The sequence below is a fragment of the Elephas maximus genome, chromosome 16 (assembly GCF_024166365.1).
Source record: "Elephas maximus indicus isolate mEleMax1 chromosome 16, mEleMax1 primary haplotype, whole genome shotgun sequence".
In the NCBI taxonomy this organism is placed as follows: domain Eukaryota; kingdom Metazoa; phylum Chordata; class Mammalia; order Proboscidea; family Elephantidae; genus Elephas; species Elephas maximus.
In genome coordinates, this window is record NC_064834.1 from 37,417,789 (window position 1) to 37,430,203 (window position 12,415).

General features: G+C 34.6%; 1 protein-coding gene across 2 annotated transcripts in view; it reads left to right on the forward strand.

Moving 5' to 3' along the window:
* The first annotated feature begins 1,256 nt into the window (after positions 1-1,256).
* The window catches only part of A1CF (APOBEC1 complementation factor), a 55,108-nt gene continuing 43,949 nt past the window's right edge, over positions 1,257-12,415 (forward strand). For both annotated transcript variants that reach the window (XM_049855708.1, XM_049855709.1), the window contains exon 1: positions 1,257-1,355. In XM_049855708.1, the coding sequence (XP_049711665.1) occupies positions 1,257-1,355 (99 nt within the window). The remainder of the gene's footprint in view (positions 1,356-12,415) is intronic.

Here is a 12,415-nt window from a genome sequence, read left to right on the forward strand (position 1 = left end):
CAGTTTCCTATTATTATTACATACTGATATCCTGATCATCATATGATTAATGGTCTATTCACTTATGCATACTTCCACTACACGAATGAATCTTTAAATGACAGCCAAAAGCAGTATAGGAAATCTCAATGCATAGGGCAGGAAATAAATAAATAAAATGATCTGTAGCCAAATACTTTAGACTTGCATTTGACTCAGATAACTGTAAAACACATTTCCTCTGTCTTGGTTGGCAGAGTAAATCAAGCTGAGTGGAAGCCCAGCATAAAACTTCACTAGTCACCAATACTCTTACCTAGCAGATCAGTGTCCCCAATGGCCTCTTACCACCATAGTCTGGAATCTTTATAGACTGGATCGTAGGCCAGGTAGACCACAGCTGTGGATTTAGCAGCTATCAGGTTGAGAATGGGGTTCAAATCATGTTCCCAACACAGGAAGAATAGACAATAAAATGCTGAAAATGCCTATTCATATCTATGTACACAAACAGGAACCTATACGTAAACTTTCATAATTTACCCTAGAGTTTACAAAGGGCTCCAAATACTTTAATAAGTGGTCTACCTGGCCTACGATCCAGGTTTTAGTAGGCCCTTCCAACAGATACTCAAAAGGATCCATTGTTCTTGCTTTGTTAGAATCAATGCCCCACTTTTATTACACAGAATAATTTGCGTGATGACCTCTGTGTATCTGACACCTGCACACTCAGTTCTAGGAATTTGTCTTTGGAGAATAAGTGCATAAATGCCTTAGGTAACACATAGAACAGATACATGAAGCTCAACCTCTGGAAGTTTGGACACGCTATCCTAGTTGGTTTTATTCGCTGACAGTGTGCTCTTCCCATTTCTGCAAGAACCATTCAGCGTATCCTTTTAATTGAAATGAGCTGATTCCTCTGAGCATTTGGAGACCTCCTGAGGTAATTGGACTGAGAATTACTGATCTGCCTCTAATTGGAGAATGGGTATTGTTCGTTTTTTACTTCTAAATTTCAACTAAAATTGAACATTTTTTTAAAAACTCTTTTTTAACAAGATAGAAGAATCTGACATTTAGCCAGCCTTGTTTGTATGTGGCTGTTAGTTGCTCTAACCATAATGACTCATTTATAGACAACGGTTCCTGAAGATGTCCTTTATGAAAAGGACAAGTTTGGACTTGGCAACAGTAATTTACTTAATTTATCTTAAATTTGGTTTCAGTGAGCAACCCTAATTAACCTGATTTTTTGCTGATAATCACTCTCAATGGAATCAAATCAAAAATCCGGGGATGGATTGAGCGGCACCCAGAAGGAAGCAGCCCTCCGCGCACTCATCCAGCGCACAGGATATAGCTTGGTCCAGGTAGGAACTTCTTGTGACATCTGCTGAGAACCACTGAACTTACAGAGTGGTGGGAATGTTAATCCCTATGATACAAAACATGAACAGCCAATTGTTTAACTCTTTAGGTGGATGTCCTGCTTTGAGGTGACAAGTTTCCAAGGGAGAAGGAAATTGTATCATTTCAGTTTTCCAGGTGACCCTACAGATGATGTTCTTTGTACTCTGGGTTAGCAACTCAACCTTAACTCTTCATTTGAAAACAAGATCAGTGTCCATAGTCATAAAGACTCTGACAGTTAGGAAAAGCTAGCTTGAATTTACCAGCCAAAGTGGTTTGTGAAGAAGTAGAACCAAGTTAGTGTTTGCAGGAATGAGCAGAGAACTACCCAGGAATCAGCCTTACTTTCCAGAGTGGTTATTGCAGATGTAGGAAGAAGTCTAGAACTTGGGGTAAAAGGAATGACCATTCAGCTAGCCTAGTAATTTCATCTTGTTTTCTCAGAACACTCAACCATTTGACACAGGATATAGAATACTAACTTCTGTTCATGTTCAGCATTTTTGAAAAAGAAGAAAACAAAAGTTACAAAAAAATCCTCAAACGGTCTATTCATGGGTGCTGGTTATTAATAATTACTTAAATTACTTATATAACATTATTGCCTTTGTGATAACCTCTTTAGAGGACTTATAGTGCAAACTAGTGTTAGGTACATAAATTATCTTATTTGAAAAAAGGGTGCTGCCTTGTTACAATAAGACAAAGTATTTTAATTCTTCAGCCATTATATTTCATCTACATATTTTTCCAACTTAACCAAATCTTGGTACTATTATGACAACAAATGTCATAAGTAAGCCACAACAATATTCAACAGCATCCTTTTATTAAACGTTCCTTTGTTCAGATTGCTGAAACACACTGCATTTAGTTTTTACCTACTCTTGTAAGTTTGCTTTATTAAATACGATGCTCAAAGTTATTTATAATGCTTCATTCTAATGAACAGTGTTCATTTAGGCTTTTTAAGATTTCAGAAATTATCTATTATGTCATGGTTAATTTTTTTAAAGTTTCTTTTAAGCCAAGCGAGATACTGACATCTTATTAATTTTATTCAATACTAAATTATTTTAGGGTTATTAATAAATTTTTTAATGGTTTCCTCTTCAAAGTGAATATGCTTCAAAATGAATGACTGGCTTCAAATTTTTATGCATCCTTCTGCTACATAAAAAGGTATTTACAGTTAATAAACTTCTGTTAAATTCACAGTTCTTCAACAAATACATTTAGAATGTATGATTTTTTTATAATCAGCTGAAAAGTTTTTTCCTCTTTTTGTAATCAACATAGTCATATGTTATTATAAAATAAAAAATTAATATTTTATAAAATTAAAATTGAAAAGCAATTGTCAATATTTATATGTAAGTGTGTCTAGTGACTGGAAATATATCTCTAATAATCTAAAATATAATGATAGAAATATGTAAAAACCTGTCTAGTGCAGCATTATAATAACTCAATACTCCAAACTTAAATGTATAAAAATAAGGAAATAATTAAGCTAATTATGAATGTATAATCATTACATTGGAAAATAGAACTTATGGGAAATAATCTCAAAACAATTTAAATTCTCCATTTAAGTTTATTCTGGGTACTCATTCTTCCTTTTTTCCAGATGAAATTCAAATCAAGACTCATGAAATTTCTGGTAATTTGTAGACAATAAAAGATCCTCCAGTGAATAATAATATGTGTAGTCCAGTATGATAATAAAAACTTAACTTCATTAGAAGTTATAGATATTTTTCTCTGCCAAGTATGTGGGGGTGGATGGAGGGTGATTTCTACTTCCCTGCTTTACACTTTGACACCGTTTGCTAGCTACAATTTCTGACTCAGAGTTAAAGCAGAAGAAAGGGACAAAAACCAAGGAGAGGGGGCAGGAAAGTTCTTACTTGAGTGATAGAGCTCTCTGGGCCTGGCCACTACTTAAAGCTTGTGAGGCACTTTGTAGCCAATGGAGAGACATCCCTACTCTGTGGAGATCTCTCAGCTAGCTGTACTTTCATCTGGCTGGCCGTTTACCTCAGCCTCAGCCTCCTTCTACTGAGCTTTTTAAACCCTATTGGACAAAATGTAAGATAACCCCTGACTCCTGCACGTAACCAAGCTCTAGCCCCCCTGGAAACACATATTCTCTGACCCAGTAAAATCTGAAAGACCAGCACTCCTCCTTTCCAACGTCAAGGAAGCAGGCTAAATCACTGCTCACCTTTAGATATTCAGGTGCAAGTTAGACCTACCAGTCTACTGTGTTTCTCAAATGCAGAGAATACACACCAAGCTGGCTGAGTGGTTTCTTTACTACTCCTTTCTCCAGCTTTGGGAAAAACGAGAATCACCCAATCCCTCCCACTTAGGGGGAACAAGGACTCACAAAATGTCAACAGTGCCCTTCAAAAACTCCTTATGTAAATTGCTAAACTTTTTTCCTAAAACTCTAGTTCTTTTTTTTTTTTTTTTTCTAGTTCTAGCTGGGGGGAGTTTAGTTAAGGAATGTAGTTAAGGACTTCTTAAGTCTTCTAAACTCTTCTAAGCTGGGGGTTGTTCAGTTAAGAATGCAAAAACAGTTTCCTGTTCCCTTTTCTTACAAGTCATGGTTGGTGGTCTAGTGACTGACTTGGTTTGCAAAGTGAGCCATGTGTGAAATGGACACCAAGAGTCCCATTCCATTTTAAAATCTTCATACCAATGAAACCTTATTCAGTCATTAAAAGTGGTCCTTTAAAAAATACTGCAGGACAGAAAATTGTAACATTGTTACAATTGTGTAAAAAGTATGCAGATCAACATATTTTTAAGAAATAAATTCAAATAGTAATGGAGACGGTTTCACAAATCTAATGCTATGATTTAAGAACATTTAAATTGTAGAGAAAAAAACTTTTTTTCGAAGGAAATGTCTCTGAATATATACTGCAAATTGGCATATTATTTTGATCTTAAGTATTCAGTTACATTTAGAAAAGGTTGATAATGAAGATTTAGATTACAATAATATTAACAATAATAAAAAAAATAGCCCACATTTATTGGACACATTTTCTAACTGCTTTGTATATATTAATTCATTTAATCTATACAACAACACTATGAGGTAGCTACTATGCTCATCACCAATTTCCACATGAAGGAAACAAGGCACAAGGAAATTAGATAATTTGCCCAAAATTTATAAAACAGGTTTCTGTTTCTAGTGGTCAAAATTTCTGGCAAGATTTACAAAACTGAGTTGTTAAAATGTGAGCTTTAAGATTGCAATGTTAGAGATTAGCATGCCAGGACATGCAAAAAAATTTTTGTTGGAGCCTCAACTTTGTAACATGTTTCACTTTAATAATTGTTAGCAGATTGGTTGTTGGATCGGAAATTCTCCAGTGATACAGAAACTTAAAATTCCAAAAACTAGTTATCTAGATCTAAAACCTATAATGAAAGTGTAAATACGTACAAGACTCTGCTCAATCATTTTAAATGAATTGGAAATCTCTTCTGCAAGCTGTGGAAAATCACCCAAGACTTCAAGTGAGAAGATCTGTAATCTTACCTGGTCTCTACTACATACAAGCTGTATGATCTTAGACAAGTCCTTGATGGATCTAGGCCTTAATTTCTGAGAAGATTGGCTAGGTCCTACCCTACCCTTGATTTTGTGATTCTAATAACTGTTGAATATGAACCTAGCCATTTGTCAGCAAGCTGGACTATTTGATTGCAAGAGGAGAACCAGGCATGTGTCTAGAGTCACCCTCTTAATACTTCAGTCTTCCTACCTTTAATTATAGAAAAAATTAATATGATTATTAATCAAAAAAAGAGAGAGAAATTTTAGTTTTTTTTTTTTTTAATTCCTGTATAAAAATGAAAATAAAGGAAAGGCTTAATACGATTGAGGAAGCTACCCAGAAAATGGTAATTTACATTTTGATAGTATTTTCTAAATTAGGATTTGAAGGATTTCATTTTGCTGCATCTTTGCAGGTCTCTGATATTGAATGTTGAATACTTGCAAAACAAGAATTCAAAAAACAGAGGGTGATTGTGCTCCCTTATCACTAGCAGGACAAATACAGCTGTCAAAAATAGAATTTTGTGGGTTACTTAATAACACAAGCCAGTATTTTATATAGCAACTGATGCAACAGCACTTGCTTGGGAGGATTTGAAAGTATACTTTGTGATATCACTTTTTTGTAACTGGATATCTTTGGACATTGATGGCTGTAAAATTTATCAAAAATACTTCAGAGAATAAAAAAGACTTAATACAGTAGCCTGCATATAGTAGGCATTCAGTAAAATTACTGATAAAAACTTAAAATGTTAAACTTCATAATTGTACTACAGCGTATAGAAGCATTTTGGAAGACAGCACACCACATAGTTAACATATAAACAATCTTTGTCTCCAGATAATGGAATTATGTATGGATTTTTTTCCTATTTATTTCTTTTAACTATACTTCCCAGATTTTCTAAAACTAGCATGTGTTTATTTGATAGCCGAAGAGAAAAAAAATCATATTACAATGGGCCTTTTCTCAAAAATGCAAGGGTTCTTTTGTTTGTTTGTTTTTCTGTTTTGTTTCCTTATTTCCTAGTATAGTAAACAGTGTTCTTGAGCTAGGCCTTGGGACTATAGAAGCATAAAATGTAATGCCTGGCCTAAAGTGTGTATAAAGTAGTTGGGATGAAAATGAACTTATCCAAAATTAAAGATGAGAACACAAGACAACATCAAAATGAGCAATATAGCTATACCCGTTGCTGTCAAGTCAATTCTGACTCATAGTGACCCTATAAGACAGAGTAGAACTGGCCGATAGGGTCCCCAAGGCTGTAATCTTTGTGGAAGCAGACTGCCACATCTTTCTCCCACAGAGCAGCTGGTGTCTTTGAAATACTGACCTTTTAGTTAGCGGCTGAGCACTTAACCTCTACACCACCAGGGCTCATTAATATAGCTATACCAAAACCAAACGAAACCCACTGCTATAGAGTCAATTCCTACTCATAGTGACCCTACAGAACAGGGCAGAACTGCCCCCATTGGGTTTCCAAAGCTATAAATCTTCACGGAAGCAGACTTCTACATCTTTCTCCCGTGGAACAGCTGATAGGTTCCAACCACTGATCTTCTGATTAGCAAGCTGCTTAACCACTGAGCCACCAGGGCCCCTTTAGTATATCTATACTTGCTACAAAAAAAGAGGGTACCCTTCTGTATAGAACTTAAAACTTATCTAAGAAATGAGGACAAATATTTAGACATAAGATGTTCATCATAGTAGAATTTATAGTGTTTAAAAAATTAATATATCCTAAATGCCCAGTAAAATATTAATGGTCACATAAAATATGATAAACCCTATTTTTCCAAATTATATGATCATGTAAAACTATGGTTCCAAAGAATTGTCAAAGACATAGAGAAGTGTCCCTGTTTTAATGTTTAATAAAAATCAGAATACAGAATTGTATATATAAGTTTCCAAATAATATTTTAAGAAATTACTGACACAAAATTAAAAAAAAAATTGAGAAAATGTAACAAAATGTCATCTCTAAGGTGTGTGATTAAGGATAATTTTTTTTTTTTTTTGCTTGAAGCTTGTCTTTATTTTCCAAACTTTCTACAATGAATAGGAATTATTTTCATTATAAGGAAAAATCTCAAAAAGTGGAGAAAATTCCTGAGAAGCATTCAGTGAGGAGTAGAATTTCATGGAGATCATTATTAAAGTTGAGTGATAGCTGGTTTCATTAGACTATCCTTTTTAATTCTATATAAAATTGGATGTAGAATCTAATTTAGAGTATAGAATTTATAGAATTCTTGTATAGAACATAGAATCTAATTCTCTACAGAATTTGAAATACATGGAGAATTTGAAATTCATCTAATATTGATAGAGCTCAACCCCTTCTTCATTTTGCAGTTAGAAAACAAACCTCAGAATTATATAATTCAGCTGAGACATAAACCAGGGGTTGGCAAACTACAAAACACAGGCCAAATGTGGCTACAGACTGTTTTTGTACTGACTACAAGCTATGAATGGTTTTTACATTTTTAACAGATTGGTTTTTTTTTTTAAAGCCAAAAATATTGACTATCTGGCATTTTACATAAGAAATGTGCTGACCTCTACTCTAATCCTTAATCTGGTATTCTATGTTAGAAACGAATCTACAGTTTTTAAATAATTTTTCCTATAAAATAGATGAGTAAGTTTTCTTAAAGGAAGTGGGTGCATCCCTCCTTGTCCTACCCACTCATGCCAACTCTAGCACCAAGCCCTCATTCATTCATTCATTCATCGGTTCCACAAAGAGAGACATAGTTCCTGCCTTCGTGAAGATTATTCTCATGAGAAAGACAGAAAATAAACAAGTAAATAAGTAAAAAGAAATAATTACAGATCATGGTAAGTGCCATGGTAGTTAAAAACCAGGTTGTGTGACAGAGAATGGCAGGTGGCCTCCTTCAGGCATGATGACTCAAAGCCAAGGAGAAAAGAGCATTCCTAGCAGAGGGGACCACTCATGCAGTATTCCTTAAACAAAATATTTGTAAAATACACAACACCTTGGAGCAGTGAAGACAGCAGTGTCTCTTAGTATCAAAGATCCAGTAAGATAGATCACAGAGGATAAAGAAGAAAAGTAGGCTTCACCCTTCCCTCCCTCTCTTGATCAGTCATCGTGAGCCTGGTTTCCTAAGAATAATTCTCTCAAACCAGGAACAAAATTGAGTCAAATCATTGATCTATATTTCTAATCACTTTTACCTTTGCTTTCCATATACATCCTCTTATGGATTTTCTATGTAACCACATATTTTAATGCTAATTTGTTCAATTCACCAACAACAAGGCATAAGGTACAGAGGGTGGTGCTAGATCAACGTAAGTCTGATTAGAATGTAGTCCCTTTTAGAAGAGTGCCCCAAATTAACTTACCCCTCTAGATTGGTATAATGTACTTTGATAATTTTAATTGGGTAGTTCTCAAATTGCATTTTGCTAACAATAATATAATAAAAATAAGTAATTTTAAGATCCAGAGTTTACCAAGGGGGTTCATATAGACCGACTAAGAAAGAAGCAGAAAGAAGAACACTATGGTTTTGACATTCACAAAAATCCTAAGGGCAGAAGTAAGAATTTGACTTCATGGTAAAATATAGCTCCTGGGTCCTGCTTTTTCCTTTGTTGCCTGTTCTCACCACCTGCTCACAGTCCCTGCTGTCCAAGAACTTAGGTCATTCCCAAAGTGCATGAATACCACCAATTCTTTAAATAAGTACCAATAGCCTGAGAACAGAATAGGACCAGTAGGTCATCTAGTTATGTGTTTCAAAGCTTATTATTCCAGCCACCCGCAGGCCAATTTTATTTTAAAAGCTCAGAAAAAAAACCTTGCTTCTACTAGTCAGAGATGCCATAGCATGGTGCAGAAGACTCTAAATAAGGGAGCAGTTCTGTGAATCCTTTTTTGGAGACAGTGTGTGCCCAACATGTGGTGGCAACATTAACATTTCAGCAACGCACAGAAATGCATTCTAGATGCTGTTTTCAAACAGCTATGAATTTCTCCTCAAATAGCCTAATAGAAAGCTGGTTTTATATGAGGTCTTCAATACAAGGTTCAAAAAATCTTTGCAAACTACGTACACATCACGATGCTTTCCTTTAAACAAAAAGCACAAGAGGTTTTCCATTTTATCGTCTTAAAAATTGGTGCGATTTTCTTATCCAGATCTTTGGAGCCATGGACAAGTATTTTGGATCTTGAACTCTGCTTATAAGTGGCTCTGGGGTTTTTTGTTGTTGTTGTTTTTTTAAATGCTGCCTATTTGTTTGGTCAGCTACCAAAACTAAGTGACTCTTCATCTTCAGAACCTAAAAGCTTATCATCATCAGGTGCAAAGATAGGTTCAAACCTAGCTCGGCGAAGAAGAAAAAAGACAGATCACAGAGCCATGCAATAATGAATCTGTATAGGACTTCAGCTGCCCTGATATTTTATAACATTCCAAGTAACGGAGCAGAGAACTTAAATGATGTTAAATGGTACATTGAGACAACAATAAACAACACTAAGTCACATAGTAAGAAAATTATTCCATTTTCAGTTCTCTTTCAAGTGTTCATATAAAGAAAGTTAGTTGTTGACGGTATATCTTAAATACCTATCCAGCCCCTCCAAATCGTTTTAAACAAAGAGAGGAAGAGTAAGGTTCAGAGCTTTTAGCAGACAACAGTGTCTAGTAGGAATCCGAGTATGGTTTCTTTCTCTTATGGTTGTTTTTATGATACCTTTCATATGTGGGAAATGATATTGATATTTCACATATTTTCCATAAGTTTCTTTAAGTAAAAAAGTGAATCAAAGCAAAGAAAATTAATAGAATATGTGTCAGGTGGATATGATATTGGAGAGACACTAATTTTTAAAATTCCAAAGGCATTCTCTTTAAGGCTCCTATTGGCTAACTCCCAAAATATCTTACGAATGTTTTCCCACATTGGAGTATTCTACCAAAGTCAGCTTTTCTTTTACAAGCACCTTAATTCTAATAGGATCTTTGCTATCACCTAGTCAATCACATTATTTTATAAAGAAACTAAAGTCTGAAAAAATATAGTGCCTTGCCAAGTCACTCAGCTTGTCAGAAATTAAAATTCATGGGGTTCTGGTGAGGACAGCAATGACAGCATTTCTAACATGCCAAAACACAATGCATTGGATAGGGTTAGCTTTGGCATCCACTGAACTAGCAAAAATAAGAGAACAATTACCCAGATCAAATGCTCTTTATTATGTCTTTTTCTACACGTAGATAGTTTTATATAATTTAACCAGGTCTACGGCTACTATGGTGCCCTGCTGGTGCAGTCGTTAAGAGCCCTGGCTGCTAAAAAAATGGTCAGCAGTTCAAATCCACCAGCCCTTCACTGGAAACCCTACAGGGCCATTCTACTCTGTACTATAGGGTTGCTATGAGTTGGAATCAACTCGAAGGCAACAGGTTTGGTTTTGGTTTGATGGCTACTACAATATTATAGAGACTACTACAGAGATAATTCAAACAGTCAAATTGTACCTGTTGGCAAATAAAAAAATTGGATGCACCTATTGAATAAATTACATATTACAAAAGGATGAAAGTCCAAAATGGATGAAAGATGTACAAGGGTTTCACCTAATTATTTTTTGGACACAATTTACGGTTCTTATAGATTTTTTTTTTTTTTTTTTTATAGATTGGAGTAGTAGGTCAAGACATATGTTCAGAGCCAGAAGTTAGTGTGAGGGCAGAAACTGCTGGCCTCAAAAAAGTAAATACATACACTGAAGTCCATCATTATGTAAACTTTACTATAAAACGTGGACAGCCTTAAAAGTGTGTTGTCATTTTACTTACTGTCTAATGAAGAACACATACTCACACCCACATACACAGAAATGGTTTTCTGGTTTCTATTTGTGTCTAAGGATATTCTTGAATTTAACATTCCTTTGAGTTGCCCAAAACCTTAAACTATAAAAAGCTTTTACAAAAATACAAGTTATCTTTAAAAGCCTGTTTCCTTTTGAACACTTAAAAAGTTGAGATAGTGAATTCCTAAGGGGTAATTTGCAACACCTTATCCTCAAAGGAAAAGGGAAAATATTAAGAGACTGTATTGTAAAATGCATAAATTTGATGGTATGAATTGGTTTCTGTCTCCGTAAGACAACGAATAACTTAAAATGAAGTTTACGACTATGTTCTCAGGCCTTCAACAGCCAGTCTTCCAAAGTGAAAAAGGAACATGACTTATAATTTGCTAGTAGTTGTTTCCATGGAAAAACCATAGCAGACATTTTTTTTTAGGTCAAATGTGAGGGCTTTGTAGAAGGTGAAACAAATGGATACATTTTCAGGAACCAAAAGTCAAAAGTCATTTTCATCTTTCTTTGTGGTTTTTCCATAGATATATGTCACCAATAATATCATTTATTTAGGATTTGTTAAAACAACTCACTATTTCTGCTTGAGTTTATTTTAAAAATAAACTTTTCGTCATTTATGTAAATGCAAAAACTACTGATTTCTTGTGATAATTATATTTTTCTAATGCACATTAAAGTAAATGAATAGCTATTAAAATAAACATTGGCCTATAAACTACCTAACATCATCTTACATTCAGAAGCATTAGGCTGAAGGGTAATAAAGCTAAATTAATATTTGAGTATTATGTTCACACCCTGACCTTTTCTCTTTGTAACTCTTAATTCCACATTTTTATAAATTTTAATAGCCTACTTAATTACTTCTTATATCACAATTGTTATCCTTTCTACTTTTAGAAAAAAATAGTATCTAACATTTGAATTGCATGTGTGTTACAAAAAGTATTTAATAAAAGTAATGCTTACCTCCAGATTACATGAATTAAATGGATTCTGCTTTCTAAAAATTCCCCTTCTAAAATAGATTTTACCAACACAAAATCAATGATCTTAAGAAGATGTGAAGGTGAGCAAATTAAATACACAAAACAGATGATTATCTTTTATATAGAATTAAGGAAATGAATATTCCCTATGGCAGTCTCCGCTGTTCTCACTCAACAAAAACTTTGCAAACAGACCAAAGGCAAAATCCCACCTAAGAGGGTTCTTTTGGTACATTTTATTTAAGACTCCTTAGATTCCCTTTAAAACCACCATATAATGAGAGATCTGGTATGTACGTGGGAAGTAATAGAACCAATGTCAAGTTTAATAAAGACTTTATTCAATCTCACAAATTAGTAACTGGGAAAATATGCCATAGATTCAAACTGCAAAAGACACACGCCAGAGAGGTTCTTGACACATCAGCATCAGCTCTGGGAACTGTCAGCAGAAGCTAGGCCAGAGCTCAGTACTCACTGTTCTAGGTGTGGCCCTGGTGACTGGCAAGCTCACGAAGGCTAGAAATGCCACCAAGTGTGGATAGACTGGCCGG